Here is a 21,055-nt window from a genome sequence, read left to right as displayed (position 1 = left end):
TCTTTTAATTCCAGGAAGCTTTTTATTTCTCACTTCTGCAAAAAGATCCTTTATAATCATGTCTGAAGTAATACAGTTAAAGTTGGCTCTGTTTATAAGTGGTCTGTGAAGCTACGCATTTATTTTTATATATGTTATATAAACCATGTTCTGCCTACAGGTGGATTAATGTGTGTGTGTGTGTATGGGCAGTGATCGCGAGATCAAGGAGATAACTGTAATTATCAGGATAGACGTTGTCCTGCTGAGTTGTCATATTAATGTCTGATGCTTGGGGGTGTGTGTGTGTGTGTTTATACACACATTATTTTTATTACCCCCCCATATATATAACTAAAATTGCTACATAAAACAATAATTGCTTCTTGAATAAATTAATTTTAAGGTAGTTAATCTACTTTTAGCTAAGATTATTGTGTTTATTAATGTCAGATGAACCACAGAAGTAACCTATTAACTGGTTAGAGTGGTTTACTACATTAGAATTAAAAAAATTCCCAGAAAAATAACTCAGAGTTTAAGGTATGTTATATTTATTTAATGTGCGTTTAACTTTGTCATGTAATGCAGTCTTAGGTCTATATCACAGAGTTTGTTGCTGAATTAATGAAACAGTGTATTATGTGTAAGGATTTATGTGCTGCTTTTTCAAATTTGATATTTTCATCATATTTGTTTAGAACAAAAACTCCCATCTTGAAAAAATAAATTTGAATTGTTCATGTTACTTCAAAAATTCTTGACATAAAAGTTGTTATAGAAATACTGTGTTTTGTGGATACACTGTTTTAGCAGATACCATGTATTTGGTCTTTCTCTTTCAGGCTTCTTTATAGTTTAGCCTTTAATGCCAGATTCCTGAGGCATCTTTGGTATTTGATATCTTCAATGACTACACGAATGATTACAGGGTATGTATTATACCATTTCTGAAACTGAGTTTTCCTTAAAATAGAGCATATGCGGTGAAAAGAGAATGAGACAATTGGTGGTATGGTGATGATAGTGGAAGATAATTGAAAACAAAGCTCTAATGTTTTACTTGGTTTCTTTTTCACTGAGACTCTGATTTCATAAAATGGAGCAAAATTTGAGGAACCAGTCTGTTGTAAATAATTACAGGTTTTAAAATAAAACCTTTGTTTAAAATAATACAGATGTCTTGTAGTTTTTGGATTGCTTGCTGGAATCAATATAGTGAACACCAAAAATCCCAAGTACTTAAATTTTATCTCTTGTTGAGCACTTTGATTAGTCAAGAAATTAGTGGGAGCAGAAGCGTGCCTCTAGGAATAGAGGCATTAAATCTACAGATTTGTTCTGTGCTAACATGCAGATTATTTAATGTGTCTTTGCGCCAGGTGTCTGCTCTAAACCAGAAAAAATGTGCAGTCTGTAGTGGAGTTAACACTGAAGTTATATATAAGCTGATGCATTTCAAGACACTGAGATACTATAGTGACAAGCACCTATAAAGAATAATTTATTTTGCAGGGATAGGACATAATAGTTATTAAACTGAGAGAGTAGTCCTTGTTTTGTTTTATAACTACTAGTAAATATTTTTACTAGAATGCTGAAGTTAAAACTTTTTAAAAAAGTGAATATTTAATTATCGACCTCTTATTTTGTATTTTATATTTTAAGGTCTATGGTGCCACTGCTTCAAGTGATTTCAAGAGGCTCTCCAATGTCTTTAGAAGACTCTAGTCGAATTATCCCTCTCTTTTACCTTTTTAGTTCTTTATTTAGTCATTCACTTATTTCTATTCACGATAATGAATTCTTTGGTGATCCTATAGAAGGTGAGAGTTTCAAGCTTACTAAATAGCAGAACTTTGCAAAATGTTGTTGTGTAAGGCTGCTTAAATGATGAACCATCAGACTCTAAGGACCACCTACCAAAGTTTATGCTGTTCTGTTGCTTCTGGGTGATTCTCTGTCAATAAGCAAGATTGTTGTCCACCTCCTGCTTTTCTTAAAAGATGGAGATTCACCGCGTGATGGCAACGTGGCAGCTCTAGAACAAACATCCTGCTGTCATATCAATTTGCCCAGAACTGCTCAGCAGCTGGAATTTACAGCTTTAGGGCTCCCCGAGCAATGATTTGCTGACATCTGTGGGGAGGGCTCTTCTGGGCTGATATGCGGACAGTCCCCTGAGCGCTCAGCTGTCAGCTAGGTCTTTCATGATGATTGCATTTAGAAAAAAAGAGAAAAAATGATGGTCTGCACCTTGGGAACCCCTGCTTTACAGGGTCTGCTGTGAAAGTTCTTATTCATGATGATTTTTAATGGGTTAGTGAAGTGAGTGAAGTCCTTCTGAATTGGGTCTGTAGACTAACTTGAATATTAACATAGCAGGAGATAAAAAAGGAGAATATTGTAATTAAAATCACTATGGCTGCTGACAATTAAAAGAAATGATTGCCATTATAAATGTATACTCATTATCTTTTTTCTGATGTCTCTTTTCTCTGCCTTTACCTTGTGTGTGTATTAGAGTTTCTGTGAAATAATAAGTGTTTTTAATAGCAAAATGATTAGGAGTGGTAGTTTAAAGAAACATAAACTTGTGGTTTATGTAGTTGTAGGTCAAAGACAATCATCAATGATGCCTTTTACGCTAGAAGAGCTAGTAATATTATCACGCTGCCTTCGAGATGCATGTTTAGGAATCATAAAGTTGGCTTACCCAGAAACAAAACCGGAAGTTCGTGAGGAATATATTGCAGCATTCAGAAGTGTTGGAGTAACAAAAAATACAGAAATGCAGCAATGTATACAGACAGAACAAAAAAGATGGATTCAATTATTTAAGGTATGTTGTGTCAATTTTCAAAACTGATTAAAATAACATTTGCAGACTCCTCTCTGCTACCGATGAGAGATCGGGTACAATGGGGTTTTTTAATGATTAGACTTTTATCACAGTTGTTATCAGGACACATGGATTTTAGAAATTTGATTTTGGCAAATATGCCAATATTGAGAGTAATTTAATTTTGATAAATGTAACAAATTATTTTACTTTTTCGCTTTTGAAAAGTCTTAATTTAATTTTCCTGCTTCTCATGTTTATAAAGAAGTTGCTATATAGAATATAGGTTTTAATTTTGCCTCCAGTTCAGCAAGGTACTTAAACATGTGATTAACTTTATGAACGTGTAAAATTCTTTTTGGATCATAAGATTACTCAAGTACTTCAGTATTAGAGGCTTTACTAAGTTGATATTGTGCTGCATTGGTTTTGTTGCTGTCATACTAGAATATGCTGGTCCAGCTCCTTTTGGGCTTGCTGGAATACCAGTGGGGTGATGAATGAGGCTTAGCAAATGTAAACTTGATGTATGCTATTTCTAGGTATCTAGCAATGTATTTCTACTGGTTTTATCCATGGCAGCCTGTGGCATGAGTTAAGGGAAGCTGAAAATATTGGCAGGAAAAACCTAAGAATATAACTATTGCTGGAAAAAAGGAGAGTGCTTGACTTGTCATGAAAATTCTGCAGCAAACACATCTAGTCAGCTAAAATTGCTCATTAAAGAAGTGGGAGCAGAAGAAATGCATTTTCCAAATTGAATGCTAGATTTACAGTCCGTTTAATACTGGCGACCTCTCGCACACTAATGTTCAGTTCGAGTCATCAGCTGTCCCTTCAGGTCTTTTATCACTGCTTTTGTCAAGCTATCTATTTAATTGAAAGAAGTTAATTGAATGAAAATGATCAACTAAGCTTGTATTAATATTGCTAATGGAACTTTCTTCTTGGCCATGTTTGGAGAAAGATGTCATGCTAGACTTTAGGAAAGGCCCATTAAGGCTTGCACTTAACCTGATGGGCTAATTAAGGAATGCTTATTCATTCTACAAGTCTAAGATAGCCTCTATCCAGCCTATTCTGCCTGATTTTACAACACATTTCGCTTATGAGCATAAGCATTAATAGCGGTGAGAGTAACTGATAATGTTTTGATTGCGTTGAATACAGTCCTAATGCACCACTGAATTTGTAATTTGCAAAGATTGATCTAATATATGTTTGCACAATTTAATTTAATTACTTGTCTTTAAATTGCCAAATAAACTTTCGATTTAAAGGTCACAAGTGAAAAGCCCCAATATGTCTATTTTTATAAGCAAGGCAGCATGTTAGGGGAATTTTTATGTATAGAGATTATAACATACCATCCTGTATTTATTTTCTTTAGTTTATCATATTTAATCAGTCCTTTTACTAGCCTCTTGCATTTTAGATGAGTTTGATTGTATTTTGCTTTCATTCAGACAGGTGTTAAATCCCAATTTATTCTGTCTCACTTTGGCAGGCAGCTATTAAACTTTTAGTGGAATTGTCTAAACTTGGTGTACTCGCACGATTTTCGGGAGCCAGAGTTTTCTTCCATTAGCTGAATTACAAATGTAAATCTTTAAGATATCTTAAAGGCTCTGGTTCTACCCAGGAATGTAGCTAATAACAAAACTTCGCTTGTTAAAAATTCAACACAGCTAAATTCACCTTGTTTTATTGAGAAGACTACTGCATTGAGTCTTTCTGATGGCACCTTCAAGGTTGCTTTTTGCCAGTGAATGGGCAGTAATATCTTTCAACAAAAAATAGAAACAAAGCTGAAGTAATTTGTCATAAATTTAAGGTGTCAAAGGAGACGAGACTTTTCTTTCTTACACTGTGTCAAAGATGTGAGAGATTTGTCTCTTCTAAAGCTGTTGCACAGTGCCTGCTGAGAAGAAGGCACAGTTCTTTCCTGTGATCTATGCTCTTCATTTCTCATGCTTATTTTACATATCTTCTATACCACTAGTGTCTAATGAAATGCATTCCCATATATACAAATCTTGCTTGTGTAGGGTAATGGTAAACCTGAAATCAGTGAGACTGCTGACAGTAAGGTGTGCCTATTTGCAGAATCTAAGATTTGTATGTGAAAATGTCTTTATTCAGCAGAATATCCTTTTTTTGCTTATGATATAATATTGAAATAGTGTAGTTGCTGTTACAGATTACATAGAAGGACTTAAGTTATGAGTGCGTGAAAACAGGCTTTGTCAAATAAAAGAATTATTTCAGTATCTTGAATTCATCCTGTGAAGTACTATATTAAGATGCTATTTTTCCTGAACTTATGTGGGTTGTATGCACTTTGGGCATTTTTGGAAAGAAATCCCCATTTTAAAATTGTTTATTAAAGTGAGGCTTTCCTTTCAATAAAATACATATTTATGACAAATTTTACAAAGAAATCCTGAGTTTTGCTTGCTAGTGTTCTGCGTATCCATTATGTAGAAGGAACTCCAGTCTCACCTAATTTCATGCAGCTTTCTTGAAGGTTTCTTTAATTGTTTTTTAAACATTTTACTAGCATGGTCTTCATGTGGATAAGTTTTTTCTTCTGTGTATATATATATATATTTTTTTTAGTATGGTGGTAATGGAACCACAGAGCTTTAGTGACTCATCTAAGTGTTACTGAATTTTATAAGGGCAAGGTGATGAAAATTCCTGTGTAATCAAACAGTTCCCTTAATAGCATTCTTTTTCTTTCTGTCTTTATTCAAGATCTTACTTCACAAACTGGGTCTTAAAAGGTCTTTTGTGTAGTATCTACACACAGAATCCTTTAGAAGGCCCATTAAACTCTTTGTTACTCTTGACACCTGCCCATTAAGACTGTCTTTCAGCAACATTACTTTGGAAAAGCTTTGTATATGTTTTTTTTCCATTCATTTTTCAAATGCTGTAGTTCTAAGTTGCAAAACAGATGTCTGTTCATAGCAGTGGTAATTTCCTTTAGGCTAGTTATTTAAACTTACACTGATTCCACTTAATTATGTTTTATATAGTGTTGGGCTAAGTTGGTTCTCTCTTGCACATATATTTAACCTTCTTTGGGGGGAATGCATGCAACCAGGCGTGACAGTTGTGCTTGTGATGGAGTAGTCATTAACTTGATATTGCTACTTACTTCTTTTTTTTTTTTTTTTTTTTCTGGATTGGAGGAAACTGCCAAGGAATATATTAGAACTGCAAAGGCAACTAATAACCATGATAAGCACATTTCCCCACCTCCCAGTCTTGTTCTGCAGATATGCATGAACTAATTTTCTGTTAGTCTGTTTTCCCATTTTCTGACTGTGTGGTTATAATTTGAGTTCCTTGTGAAGTAAAATATATTAAACCTTCATAGTGGTTTAAGCTGATATGCTCTGCTTTGTTGCTGGGTTGGAGTAATGGTGCACACATCATCAACTGCTATGGTTCGGCTGATGAGGAAAAATTTGTTAAACCACTGTTACTAGATGGCTTTCAGGTAAATGCTTATACTCCGTGTTGAAAAGGGCTTCCTACTTTTATTTAACACATCTTCATTTGTACATAACATTATGACAATTGGAACAATATACCTTTGGGACGAGTAGTAACTAATCTTTATTTTTTGTCTTGGCCAATATCTGGTATTCATTAAAAACATATGTTTTCTAATGGGCATAGCTGAAGAACAAATACTAAACTGATCTAGAATTGGAGCCAATAACCTGATTTATATAAATGGTTTTTGAATATGGACAGAGGCAGTATGATATTAGTAGGATCTGTTTTGATATCTAACATTTAATCATAAATATGGAATATCAGTGGAAGTTGTCTGTTGTTGATGACAGCCAACAGTTTGTTCTCCACTTGAATTTTGGTTTTGAGTTCTCATATATTAATATGAATTCCAACTTTCATTAAAAAAAAAACAAAACCATGCAGAGTAACAGATGTCAGATTGACCTAAGGTGGCAGTTTTCTAAGTTTCTTTTGGATTATCTTTTCCTAAATTGATGAGGTTCAAGATGTACCGGATCTAACTGGAACATTGTCCTAAACAATCTCTGCTGCTCCGTGTGTTGTAAGCATCTTGCTCCCCATATGTCAAATGAAGGTCGCAACTAGCCACCCCCGCACGTGTATTTTTAGGGCCGTAGGCACTTCTTATGCTTCTTGTGCTGACCACCATGAGATGCTTTACTAAGCATCCTTTTTCTGGAAACGGTGTTTTTGTAATCTGCTGTCAGACATTAGGGCTAGGCTTTCTCAAGAGACTCTTTTCTTTCTGTATTTGGTACATTGGACCCTTTAAGAATCATAAGGTAGGGTTTACCTAAGTTTAGGTATTTACAGTATAAACAACTGAGGTGGTAGCCACATAAGGATCTGTTTAGAAACAAGAATTATGAGGGTACAGTACATTTGATCATATTGGTAGCTACTTTTGGATGAAATGATTATTTTTTTCCTCTAGATAGCTTTGAAAACACTGACAAGATATTCATTGACAATAAAAGGAGCCTGTAGTGTCTTTTTCAAATGTAAAGTTCTACCCTTAAAAATATCTGCATTTGTTTTCCACATGGATAATCCCCGCAATGTCTGGTGTCATATATCATAAGCACACACTTACGATTTTTCTGAGGCAGTTTTAGCTGGAAATGCTTTAGGTTGTCAATGCAGCAACCAGAAGTTGCAGCTGCAATTTTTCCTGTACTGTAGAGATGAAACTTTTGCTGTTGAGTTCTATTGCTAGTTTAGTGCTTCTGCCTCCTCCCCCTGTACTTTCCAAAGTTGATGTTGGCTTTGGACAATTTCTGGTGTCTTTTGCCATTAAGGAGCGTATCCAATGATCTTGTGCTAGCTAGTTAGTTAAGATTACTGACTATAGGCAGAAATACCTGCTGTTTATTTGTTGACCCGTAAGGTTTGCTTAGTGTGGCGTGGAACATGACCTTTGTTGTCTCGAGACTGGAAGCAAAACTTCCATTCTTACAAAGCCTCTGAAAAATGGTCCACAGAAATTTAGGAGTTCTTCTGTTTGTGAACAAAGAAAACCTGCAAATCAAATAAATTCTGAAGAAGTCTTAGTTTTGGAATGAGAGGTAATAAAGAACAGAGAGATAGCTCTCTTCCAAAACATTTATCTATTTGCTCTTTCAGGTTTGTGAACACCTCTATAAGCAAAAAACCAACCAACCAAAAAAACCCCTATAAATGACCCAATTAGATGTTGTTTTATTTAAAGAAGGAATGTAATGTTGAAATGATTTGTTATATGCCTGAACTGGCATATAGCTTTTTAGATGTGAATTGTAGTCCTAGTTGTGGAATGAGACTTTAATAAGCCAATTTTTTGGATGACTTACAACTGAATGACAATTACTTATTGTATTCTAAGGTATTTAGGTATAAGAGCAAGTTTTTAACAGTAAATAACAATTTCATACATTATTGCAAGACTTCCTTAGGGTTTTACTTGTAGATTTGACTTTCTATTACATAATTTCATTCACAGTGCTAAATATATATTGAATATATGTATTTCTGACACCTAGGTCATCACAAACTTAGTGAAAATGTTGAAATCTAGAGATACAAGGAGAAATTTCTGCCCACCAAATCACTGGCTGTCAGAACAAGAAAACATAAAAGCAGATAAGGTAAAAGTAATATTCTTTTTCACATAGACTTATTGGTGCTGAAGCTGAAATAGTAAGGTGTTTGATTTATGACAATATCAACCTTTGATATGATGTTTATATTTATAGCAAGATGTTGAAGTTGCATAGCTTTAGTTTAGTTTAAAACCTGGAGTTATGTTGCTTATCCCTGTAATGTAGAGATTTTACACCTATTAAGAAACCTTTACCTTAAATCACATAACCTATCCAGAAAGTAGAACCTGCTCTACAGTGCAACAATGTAGTTCATCTCCATTTATAGTAAAAGAGAATGGGAAGCACACTGCATTTTTACACATTATAGTGACTTACTTTCTAGTTATTTTAAGCACTTTGCATAATAAAAATACTAAATGAAAGAATTCTTTTGTAGTGGAAAAAACCTTCAAAATTCTCTTTTCCAAAAATAAAATTCAGTAGCATTTTCTGTACTTATCTTGCCTAGAAGTTACTGTTTTCTGAAAGGTTTTGAACAAAATTACATTATTTAAGCTTAAAAATGTGCATATGCATGTAAAAGAAAATGCTAATATGAATGTGAAAATACGGCATTTGAATCACTGAAAATTTGAATCTGAGAAGTTAGTTATACCTCAAACTACCTCACAGTATTAGAGGTTTTGCTCTTAACAGTAGGCAGTTTTGCACAGGAATTCTTAAAAATAAACTCTTCTGTTTATTTTTGATCGTTTCCCATTTGCTTGCCTACTGTTCAAGATGCACATTTTTCTGTGAGTGTGCCAGTTCCTTAGAGTTTGTAGGTAATAGCGCTTACATACCTTAGTAGTAAGTAGTAGTAGTCATAATATGCTTTGCTGCCCTGATTCGTGTGAAAGTAAATCATTAGACATTTTAAAATTCAAACTCAGCTTCACTAGTATCTTAAAAACCATAATTTAATATACCATTGCATGGTATTTTTAAATAATACCTGGGCATTGTGATTGTTGTTAATTTGCAGCTCTGCTTTAAGGCACAGGTATAAGGAGGTAGGATTAGAACTTAAGATATTAGGGATTCAGACACAGACTCTTGGACTTCACAGTTAATGTATATACTTAATATGAAATTAGACAATGTTTAACTGTAAAATACTGTTAATAAATTAGGTTACCCAGCTGTATGTGCCATCCGCTAGACATGTCTGGAGAGTCAGAAGAATGGGAAGAATAGGACCGTTGCAGTCTACCTTGGATGGTAAGATATTGTCTCTGCAATTTTTGCTTTATGATGTCAAAATAATTCTGTGCCTTATGACTTTATTTTAAATCTACCTTTTTAGAGTACAGTTGAATAGTTTGTTTAAAAGCCAAAAACAAAGTAATCTTTTGTAATTTTGTGCTCAGTTATTTAAGAAACCCACACATTTGTATGCATGTACGTGTGTGTGTGGATGCTTAGTCTTTAACGTATAACGATTTTATTTTCTTTCTGGGAGGAGAGCAAGGCAGTACTGCACAACTTCCCCCAGACTTCTGCTGCTTTCACTGGCACTGAAGAAGTGAAATAACGAGGCATGCAAATGATATGTATTAAAAATATATGTATGAATATGTATAAAATACAGTTGCATAAGATATAAAATGCATAAAGCTGCATAAATTATAAAATGTTGAGCTTTTGCTTTTACAGCATATTGTGAAGAAACTTCCTTATATATTAAGCTGTAACAAACAAGCTTTAGGTAGTAAGTATTAATTACTTATAAATATTTTTTTATGACAATATTTTATAAATATTGTCTCTAATAAGTTAGAGCAGAAACTTATCTCCTTGAATCATTCAAAAAATCCAGACTTCATGAAACTTCAAAAGAAACATGAGAGAATCAGACCAGCTTAGCTATCAGCGTAAATGTATGCTAGTGTAGTTACGCTAGTATACTTTCTCATGTAGAAGGTCTATTTCTTTCTGCTTTTCAGACCTCTGCATCTTCACTGTTTTAGAATTTTACCTTGCTTATTTCACCTGAGTAAAATAATCATTAAAACACTAATCCCTATGAAAGAATTGATTAATCTATGAGAGTCCAGTTCTCTCTTTCAAGATGGTGTCATCTCCTTGAGTATCTGAGCAGATTCAGTAGATCTTGTACATATGAATTTGAATGCTGCCATAGAGCCCTATAGGATTGTCAGGGGCTTTTGCCAAGATTGGAGTCTGAGGGCTTATTTTAATGATAAATTTTATTTACATAGCTGTGATAGTGCAAGTTTACTTTGATTACTTTACTGGTCTGTTTAGCAGGTAACAACCAGTTGGTCAAGTGTAAGTACTCCTTGGAATTTTGAATCAATTTTTTTTCAGTTGATTTTTATCTCTGGAAGTTGCCTATTCTGAGTGACTGAGAAGGTGAAATCTTAAAAACAGAAGTTTTAGCAAAAAATGCTGAGAACCTGGACTAGTTTTAAGTGTCAGACTCCTACAGACTTGCATCCTGTATCTCTTACAGAGTCCATAACAGTAACCTCAGGTTCTTGCATTGATCTCCATGTCTTCCAGCTGCTATATTTCTTGGTGTCCTCCATCCACAGCTCCCCATGGTCAGACCTGTTCCACATTTTATCACCCCCAGATTCTCCCCACACTGCTAGTTTGCTAGTCGCCTTCCCCTCATACATACAGTATCCTCAGCTCTCTCCCTTGTCTCCCTTCCCATAATAGCACCAATTCCCTCTATTTCATTATTTACCTTAGCTTGGGCAATTGGTGAATAAGTAATGCACATGCTGTGGCTGATTTGGAGCTACCTGTGCTGATGTTGCTGGCTGACAACAGCCTTTGGGCTGGCTGTCGAGCAGACAAGCTGACACACTGAACAGAGCAGGTAAGAACTGAGCTCTCCTTGCTGGTTCTGTTATCAGGCCACTAAAGGAATTTCTCTCCTCCACCCACTTGTAAATATTCACAGAACTTAGTATTTCTGAATCCCCTGGTCCTCTGTCAAAGTTAAAATTAAGTTGGTTAGCCCCAAAGGTGTATTGGAGGGGAGGTGGTGAGGAAGAGTGACACATGTTCATATAAACCTCGTTTCCACAAGAAATCAGGCTTAAAAAAAAGGGCAGTCAACATGACTGCGTGAAAACAAGCACATAACAATGTGCACATCACTCATTTAATCCCTCTTGACTCCATATGGGTTAAAGCCAATTAGCATGAAAGAACTGCTGAATCACATATGGTCATGTTTATTTGTGCTTTTTCATTTACTTAAATGGCAGACTCTTGAGTTGTAAATGCTCTCTGTATTGATGACTCCATCCCATATTTCTCTCTAAGGAAAGAAGCTGTGATGGAGAAATGCAGATAAAATTGACTAATTGACTGGAATAATTGAACTGTCGAAGTCATGTACTAGTTTACCTTTGCTGTACATGCACTTTTTATTTAAAATGCTTTTAACCCTTAGCTTAATAGGTAGCATACGTTGACTTTAATTAAAAATGTTTACTAAGTAAACTAAGGGTGATTACAGAGAAGCATTTATCAGAAGTTCCAAAGACTTGCAATGTTGAAATCTGTCCCAAATGAATATTCATCAAGTATAGTGATATATTGGGTCGTGTCATGTTAAATTGGTGCTTAAAATATCCCTACTTAGAGTGCTGTGAGGAATTAAAAATACAGACCCATTAAATAATGAACACTGAAGTGATGCGCAGTTGCAGAAGGGCAGCAAGATACTAGTCTCCACAGGTAGATGCCAAAGGGAAAACTGAAACAGTCATTCTAAGCTTTTGGACTGAGTGGTAACATGGAGCATTTACTTCATTTTTATAATATTTTCTATAAACAGTCTATGTTCTGTGAGTTGTTTTTTCTCTAAAGGATGATTATTAAATACAAGAATGAAACAAGCTGTCTTTGGGTTTTTTTGAGCTAGGTGGGCCTTTAACCACAATATCTAGTAAGTGAGCAATAGCAGTGCTGCAATTAATAAATTTACAATCAGATATGTGCTCAGCAACTGAGTTCTTTCCCATTAAGCTACAGCAGGATTCTGACTTCTACTATGCATTACCTGAAGTTGAATTGTTTCATAGAAACTTCCTTTGTGGGTCTGTGTATAAGAAAGTCCAAAGGAACTGCATGGTAGCTTGGGAACCACACCGCATTTCATTTCTCTGTTGTGGCTTCCTGAACGTTTTTCTAATCCTCTTTTTTTCTTGAGCAAGTTATATAATTTCTTGACGTTCTTTTCACTATTTCTATAGTGACGAGAATTTAATACGATGACTGGGTCCCTGCTGTTGGGAGAGGAAACCCATTGAAAGAAATGTTATCTTTCTGTTGAGTTCGTTAGATTTGGCTTAGTTTTGGAGCCTAAAATGGCAAGGTGAATGAAAGTAGTCTACGTGGTTGAAAGCACTGTACATTTAAACTGTTTTGATTATTGGGATGAGGATATTGAGTATTCTTATGATGAAGATCATAATTATTTACAACTTTTTAATTGTCTTAGGTCATGTAATTTTTCTTAATTGAAAAGTTAAAATTTCAGTCATAAGAAAATAATTTTTTTCTTCTGAAGAAGATTAAAATGCAGGAGTACCTATTTTTATGTACATTTTGTTTTCAGTATGTTTTCACTGCTTACATTTCAGTTTGCCTGTTAGAAGCTAATGTTTAAAGAAAGATATGTCTTAGTGTTAGTAAATAAACTATTTTAATGTGTGTATTTTTATACAAAGTAAATTGAGTTACTTGTTACAAAATAAACTGCTTAAAAAAAACCCTGTTCTTTCCAAAATTTTTAAAATTATTATTTCTATTTTAAGTGGGTTTGGAACCAGCACCTCTTTCTGTATCTGAAGAACGACAACTTGCAATTCTGACAGAGCTACCTTTTGTAGTTCCTTTTGAAGAAAGAGTAAAGGTATCTAATTTCTAATTTAATGTGCGCTTGGCTTTTAAGTTTTGAATTTTTCTGTTTTCAGTAAGTGTAAAAAATAGCACTTAGCTAAGTAAAAATTAGATTGTTTCTCTACAGAAGGGATGGCAGACCACACTTTTTTTTTTTCCCCAGTGTTTGCATGGCAACTGCAATGGAGAACATTCTAAGATTACTTTTCTCTCTTTTTACTGTTTATATTTCTCTTTTCATTGTAAGTATATTAAAGTTAGAAACATATATTCCACGATAAAGTTGCCTGAGAGTAGTAGTACCATTATAGTGAACTTCAGTTCTGATTCAGTGATTGCATCCTCCTGTGGTAAGCAGTGCACTAACTAGTTGGGTGTCTATAATAAACAGATTGCAAGGTCAAGACTTGAGACTTTTTTGTGCAGTGAGTGAATTTACTCAGAATGAGATGATGGATGTCCGTTTTGGGAAAATAATGCCCAGAGATTCAATTCCTGCATTCATAGCTGAGTAGCTGAACTTTAAATAGAGTATATAGTTTACAACTTGCAAGATTCTTGTATTATTTGATTTGCTTTTGAATGTTTTCTAGATTTTAAATATAAAATTGTTAGGTCCATTAGCTGTTCCCATTTGCATCATATATTTTTTAAAAGCTATTATTTTGTTACCCATAACAGAATTTTCAAACTACTTTTGTTGTCAACAGTGCTGATTAATTAAAAACTACTCCCTGAATCGTCTTGGAGATGTTAAGTTACAAGACTCCATCAAGAGGATGAAAAATAGTTCCATAGGGAAAGTAATCAATATTTGCCAAAAAGACAGTGACAAATTCAGTAGAAAAGGATTGTTTCTTTTGGGCCTCCAAAAAAACATCTTAATGCTGTATGGCAATATTGAACTAGGAGTACAGCCAAAGAGTTGGAAGTGACCTCAAGCAGGGGTCTGTATGTCACAATTTGGTCACTGTCTACAGCCTCCAGACTTCTCAAAGCTATGTTAAGATGCACATATTTTAAGTCTCTGGAATTCACAGAGCCTTGTTTTATTATATCACAAAAACTGAAAGTTGGCTTCTCATTTTGAAGGTTTAACATCCTTTTAATCAAAAAAATGGATGACAATTTGGAGAGAAGGAAAAAGCTACAGTCAGAAATGTTATAGTCTTGGTCCACTTCAAAGAGGAGTTCCTCTTATCACTGCTCTTTGGACCAAATAGTTCTTTTTGTGTATTAGTGGGACAGGAATCATTTTAGAGTCTTCTACTTCTTTCAGAACTGTTCCTACAAAGCAGCTCCCAATAAAGGAAGAAGATACCTTATCATGTATTGTTCCAGTTGCCATATTGCACTGTAATTTAATGTGATAATACAAGTTCATGCTGTTTCCATGTGTGGGTTGCTCCATGTGTCCTTTCCTTTTCTGACTTTCTGGTGAGATTTTTACCTTGAATTACCAGGTATTAGATACTCTCAGAAGTGATTACTCAGTCCAGTTTCATGTGAGGCTTTCTAGCATGCTGACCCCAGAGCTATTATCCCCTTCAGTTTAAAGCAAATTGGTGTGCAGCATCAAATACCTTGGTCCTCTGTGGGAAGCAATCACTTGGGTTTTATTTCCTCCTTTCTGAGTCCCCAGTTCAAAATGCCTGTAGATAATTGGAGTAGGTCCCATGAGCCTAGCTGCTGGTGGGATCCCTCTTATCTAGAGGGAGTCTTTTCTCACTGTCTTTATTCTGAACTAAGGATCAGCAATCCAGAAAAAAGTCATTGTTGTTAGATTTCTCCAAGGCAAGGTGTCTCTTCTAGAAGAGGTGCACATTTGTGTTTTTGATTAATCTGAGCTTTCAATGTGTGTAAGCAGTGCAGTTCTTACTAGAGCACCTAGATTTAATTTCTTCTAACTATAAGTTTTTCATCTTTTATTAGCTACTGGGACCTTACCAGTGCTTGGTAGTGCATTTTTGTGCACCCAGCAAACAGCCTAGAAAGGGAAGTGACCGTGTCCTTTCTCTTCCTCAGATGTTTTTGTAGTGCAAAACTGTAGCGCGTACTACAGTCAGCATCTCTTGCTTTTCTGTCTGCTACTGTTAAGTCATTGTAAATGCTTCAGTTATACACTGGGGTATATATTTCAGGATTTCAGAATACAGTGTATTTCAGGATTTACTTATGCATGTACATATACACTCCAGTGTTTAGGAGTCTAGTTTCTATATCAAGAAGAATTTTGCCATGAGATATACCCTAAAAACTTTCTTTCTATCTATCATTCATTGTGTAGCAGTGATTATGAAACTACCCAGCCATATACTTCTTCAGGAAAGAAAGTGGTGGTGAACATATTCTCATGTCCTCTTCATAAAAAGATGATGTCCATGACTGTGTACCTTGATGTCACAGAATCGTAGAAGAATTTTGGTCAGAAGGGATCTCTGGAGGTACTCTAGTCCAACTCCCTCCTCAAAACAGGGATAACTTCAAAGTTAGATCAGGATGTTCAGGGTCTTATCCAGAGGTGTTTTGACTATGATCAGCAATGGAGATTTCACAGTCTCTTTGTGCAACCTGTTCCGGTGCTTAACCACCCTCATACTGAATTTTTTTTTCTGTATTTCCAGTCAGCATTTCCCTTGCTGCAACTTACAGCTTTCTCTTGTCCTTCTGCTGTGCACCTGAGAGAAGAGTCTGGCTTTGTCTACACTATAATCCTCTTAGTTGGAGATTGTCCTCTTCGCCACCTACAGTTGTCCATAGAAAAAGTAGATTTGAGACCCCGCTCTAGCTTTATGTCTGTTCTTGTCAAAGTTTCCTCTTTCACTGTGAATTTGTTAATGCTTTTCTTCTCTAAACTTCTCTGGAGACTCTTGCTTAATCTTTTTAGTTTTGAGAGCAATCTGTGATACTATTTGGAGATTACATCCCTTATAAAATTTGCTAGAGTATTTATTGAATATGGGAAAGATGCAAGAAAGGATGTAGTAAAGAGACTCTTAGTCCCTGGACTGAGGATATATTGAACATTATTGTACATTAGGCAGAAAAAAACATGCTACAGTCTGGCATAGAAACACAGTTAGCTACAGTTACTCTTCAGGTGAACTGTGATAGGTTCTTATTATGAAGGACAGTGTGAAGTTCTGTTTGTACTTTAGCTAAAATTATCTTTTTGGAATCGGTATGATGCTCTGATACTTCGTTTAGTATGGTGATACTAAATGAACACAATATAAATACAATGCAATACAAATACATTATATAAATATATTTATAAATATAAATCAATTGTAAATACAATAATAATGCTCTATTTTGCTTTGAATTACTTGCCCACTGTTATCTGAGGGCAGTACTGATACCTAATTTCTTGTTACTGGGAATGTTCCTAAGCACTACAAAAAGAACGAAAGAATGTTTCCTAGTACGGAGGGTTGCCTCTCTGTGTTCAAAATACTCGTGTGACTTTTCCCCTTTGTTTTGGAATACTTTGCATTTCAGAACTCTGAAAGTTAAAGAAAACTGGAATGATTGACACTATGTGTGTGATGTCCCTCTTTATGTAGAAAGAATGGAGGATGATATCTTAGCATGAAAGAGTTTTTGCCTGTTTCTGTCTGTTCCCTCTCCTTCCCTTCCCTGGGATCTATATTATATTTCTGCAGCTTGGTGACAGAGAGGACAAATCACTTGAAAGTGAGTTCCCAAAAGCAACCTTCAAAGGACAGTAATATTGGTGAATAATCATTTTTCACTGAATGTTTAGATCTTTACTATGACTTGATTTCTCTTTCCACTCATTTTAACAGATTTTTCAAAGATTGATCTATGCTGATAAACAGGAAGTTCAAGGAGATGGTCCGTTTCTGGATGGGATTAATGTCACTATCAGAAGAAATTATATTTATGAAGATGCTTATGATAAACTTTCTCCTGAAAATGGTAGGTTTACAATGAAGTTATAAACAAGTTGACGATAACATACTTAATCATTCTTACCATATCATTACAGATTTGCTCACTTGAGTAGAACATTAAAAGTGTATCATCTGTGAAGTGTCAAAGTCCTTATAAAGTAAAAAAAAAATACACAAAAAAACCCTTCTTCAATTCACATAATGTAATTCTCATCCAGATTCTTTCTGATTATTGCAGTTTCATTCTCTTTAACACACCTTTCCTTAGTTCAGACTTATATTTTATGAGGCTTTTCTTCCCATTTACTTGTCCGAATAGCCATATTTTGTATATTCATCCATATAGTTCATTAGATATTATCTGCTTTGGTAATCAGTATCAGCAAATCCTGTATGCAGCCTAGACATTTTTGCTTGGTACAGTGTGACTGATAAGGTAATGCAGTGCACTAGTATGTATTCTGCTACATGGATGTATATCATACCTCAGTATGGATTTGTGCAAGAACAGCTGCCCCAGAAGCCAAAATTCCAATCTGCCTATATAAAGTCCTTGTTAATTTTATGGTATTTTTATGTATAAAAAAAATATTGGCCACATACTAGCTAGGGTTACTACATACATACTAGGGTTTTACTAGCTGAATCTCACTTTATATGCCACCTAAGTTCCCTCCTGGAGAATGGCCTAACTTTGAGAGGAGAAAGAAAAGTGGCTGGTATTGGTTTGTATAAAATTACTGGAAATTGTACCTTTTCTTCTTTTTTGCTTTACTCTGATAGAATTAAAGATAGTATTTTTTTTGTAAATGGGATTTCTTTCATTTAATATCTGTGTTTAAAACTGGAAATACCTAAAAGAGATGTGGACTCATTTGTCAAAAATTTTAAATTAAGTACAAACAATAATCAAGTACAATACTTTACTTCAAGTAAAGAATATTTTTGTTTTATGTAAGTTTAGTTTGACCTGCTAACTGGTTTGTTCAAATAGAGAGATGAGTTGGAATCAGAAAACACAGAAAAGATGAGCCAGCTCTCCCTCCACCCCCCAATAAATGAATAAAAATGCAGTTCGGAAGCTGTGGTCTATAAGCTTTTGAATGATACAGTGTCAAGTAACAGGCAAATCAACCCATTAGCTTTATAGGTAAGGTGTTGTTTAATAATAAGTTAGCTTTAAATGAGAAACATGTTTTGGTGCTGTGAAGCAGTCAGCATAATTAATGTGGTTTTATTAAACTATGAAAGCAGTTTTAAAACACAGGTTTCCTAAACTTAACCTACAGTTTGATGACCTAAGCGCTGGGATGTAATTCACCCTTTTTAGCAAGTTTACAGAAAGTAGCAAATTGGGGGAAACAGTACACTAGAAGGCCAGGCTGCTATCTGGAAGGACCTCGCAGACTGAAGAAAAGGGTTTACAGAAACCTCATGAAGTCCTGTACCTGGGGTGGATTTACCATATGCAGCAATACAGGCTGGGCACTAACCGGCTAGAAAGCTGTTTGGTAATAAAGGACCTGGGGTTTATAGTGAACAACAAAGTGAACAAGAGTCAGGAGTGCCCCCTTGATGAGATAAAAGCTAAAAGCATACTGGGCTGTGTTAGCAAGAGCAGAGCCAGCAGTTTCAGGGAAGTGATGTTTTTTCCCCCTATTCAGCACTGATTAACTGTGTCTGATTTTGGGCTTCCCAGTGTGAAAAAGACATGCAAAAGTGAGGCCAGGAGAAGGCCACCAAAATGATGTAGGGGGCTGGAGCACCTGGTGTGTGAGGAGAGGCTGAGAGAACTGTTTTGTTCAGTCTAAGAGAGAAGACTAAGGGGGGATCTTACTGCTGCCACTGCCTAGTGGGGCATTGCAGAAGCCTGTTTGCTAAGGTGCGGCAAGGGAAATACTGATTGGACATACAGAAAAAAAAATTCATAATGAGGTTGGTTAAGCACTGAAGTAATTGTCCAGAGAGGCTGTGGAATCTCCATCCTTGGACAACTCAACTCGATCAAGGCCTTGATCATCCTGGTATAACTCTGAAATTGGCCCTGCTGTCAGTGTTGGGATTTTGTACCATATATGAGGTCTCTTCCAACCTAAATTGTTCTGTGATTCTAATATGGGTTCCTGTGTGCATCTGAATGCAGTTTGAGCCATGAGTAAAATACTAATGAGCTAGTATATAAGGAACATCTGTACTTTCTAACACAGCTAGATTCTTAATTTTTATATTTATCTGATTATATTTAGAAATAATAAATGTCAGGCCTTTGTTTAGCAAAAAGAGCTTTAGTATTAATGAAATTTTTATCTGAGGAGCAGATCTTGATCATGTATAATAACGCATATATGTGTATATAGTTGCAGTAATGTTTTCAGGCTTTGCTTAGGGGAAAAAAACCCTGCTATACCCATAAAAAGGTGACAACAAGGGAGAACCCAGAAAGCTTGTAGCAAGTGGTTGAATGTAGAATAATCTAGGTAAAGCTTTCTCTCTCATCAACAGGAATAGAGAAGCTTTAGTGGTAATTGGCCACTGAAGTCAGAAAATCTGTTTATGTATGGTGTGTCATACGCATATGCAGAAATATGTAGTGTGCTATCTGGCGTCAAGCAAAACTCTAAATTAGAAGGTTTGTTTCTTTCTAAAAAGCTGGTATTCTGAATCAGTATTTTGTGAAATAATGTTAGCTCTGGAGTAGGTCAGGCACCATGTAGGAGAGCAGAAAAGAAGAAATTCCTGAAAACTACAAGACGCAATTTCAAGACTATGGTCTGAATTGATTAAAATGGACCTGGGAAATGAAGTATGCAATAGATGAGGTCTTAGAATTGATCAGGAGAGGGCAAAGAACATGGATTTGGAAGAGGCAGCCAGTTTGTCTATAGGTACTCAGAAGAGACCTGTTTAAAGTTAATGTGTTGGTAGTACTTTAACTGAGATCATTTACAAAAAAAAGTTTAGGATAGTAGAAATGTATTAGGCTGGTTCTTGTGGATTTGTGGGTTTTTTTTGTTTTTGTTTTTGTTTTTTGCTATCTTATGTCTAATAAGGTGCAAATTCTTCCCAGTGGTTTTTTTTTTTTTTCCCTGTGATTGCAGTATTCCATAATAGCCTCTGATGGACTTCAGTAACAGTTTAGTTACATTGTAGCTGTATAAATTATTAAATTGCAGCCTTTTCTCAGAAGGGGCACTAATTTAGGGGTCCATTATTTACCTGGTCACCAATTTGTTTTAGGACCATTTTTCCCTCCTTGCTGTAAATCTGCTTGTCAGTACACAGAGGAGGAGGCAAATAACTGATTTTCTTCAGAAAGCTCCAAAAAGTATGAAAACAGCCTTTCCATATGTGCAAATTTTAACACTAATGTTCAATGTCTTGGGAATCTCCAAGCAAATAATGTCTGTATGCTTGAGACTCTCTCTTGCCAGTTCAACTGTGTTCTATTCTCTTGTTTTGAATGGAATATTGGACTTTTTGCAAAGTCTTTGTCTGAAAATGGATGTCTCCAGTTGGCAGAACTTTTATGCCGGAGAGCATTTCACTGTAATGAAGGACTAATGGGTAATTTTTAAAAATATCTGAGTGTGAAACTTCTGAAAAGACTGGAAAGTTATTAGTAGATCTAGCTGCATTCAGTAATGGGAATGTGGAAGTGTGACACTCCGGTTAAGCAGAAATGCTGTTGCTACAAGATGCTGCAGATTATTTCATGAACATCAGCTGTACATCCATAGTGTGTGCATTTATACTACACA

The 21,055-nt window shown here is 35.3% G+C and overlaps 1 protein-coding gene across 4 annotated transcripts in view; it reads left to right on the top strand.

The window, feature by feature from the left end:
• The window catches only part of UBE3C (ubiquitin protein ligase E3C), an 84,569-nt gene that overhangs the window by 31,283 nt on the left and 32,231 nt on the right, over positions 1–21,055 (top strand). For all 4 annotated transcript variants that reach the window (XM_067291934.1, XM_013952577.2, XM_067291935.1 and 1 more), the window contains exons 11-17: positions 825–911; positions 1,648–1,805; positions 2,589–2,821; positions 8,392–8,496; positions 9,627–9,714; positions 13,296–13,393; positions 17,190–17,322. In XM_067291934.1, coding sequence (XP_067148035.1) covers positions 825–911; positions 1,648–1,805; positions 2,589–2,821; positions 8,392–8,496; positions 9,627–9,714; positions 13,296–13,393; positions 17,190–17,322 — 902 coding nt within the window. The remainder of the gene's footprint in view (positions 1–824; positions 912–1,647; positions 1,806–2,588; positions 2,822–8,391; positions 8,497–9,626; positions 9,715–13,295; positions 13,394–17,189; positions 17,323–21,055) is intronic.

Source organism: Apteryx mantelli, chromosome 2, assembly GCF_036417845.1.
Source record: "Apteryx mantelli isolate bAptMan1 chromosome 2, bAptMan1.hap1, whole genome shotgun sequence".
In the NCBI taxonomy this organism is placed as follows: domain Eukaryota; kingdom Metazoa; phylum Chordata; class Aves; order Apterygiformes; family Apterygidae; genus Apteryx; species Apteryx mantelli.
Note: the sequence above shows the minus strand (reverse complement) of the source record. Positions and strands in the feature narration are given on the sequence as shown.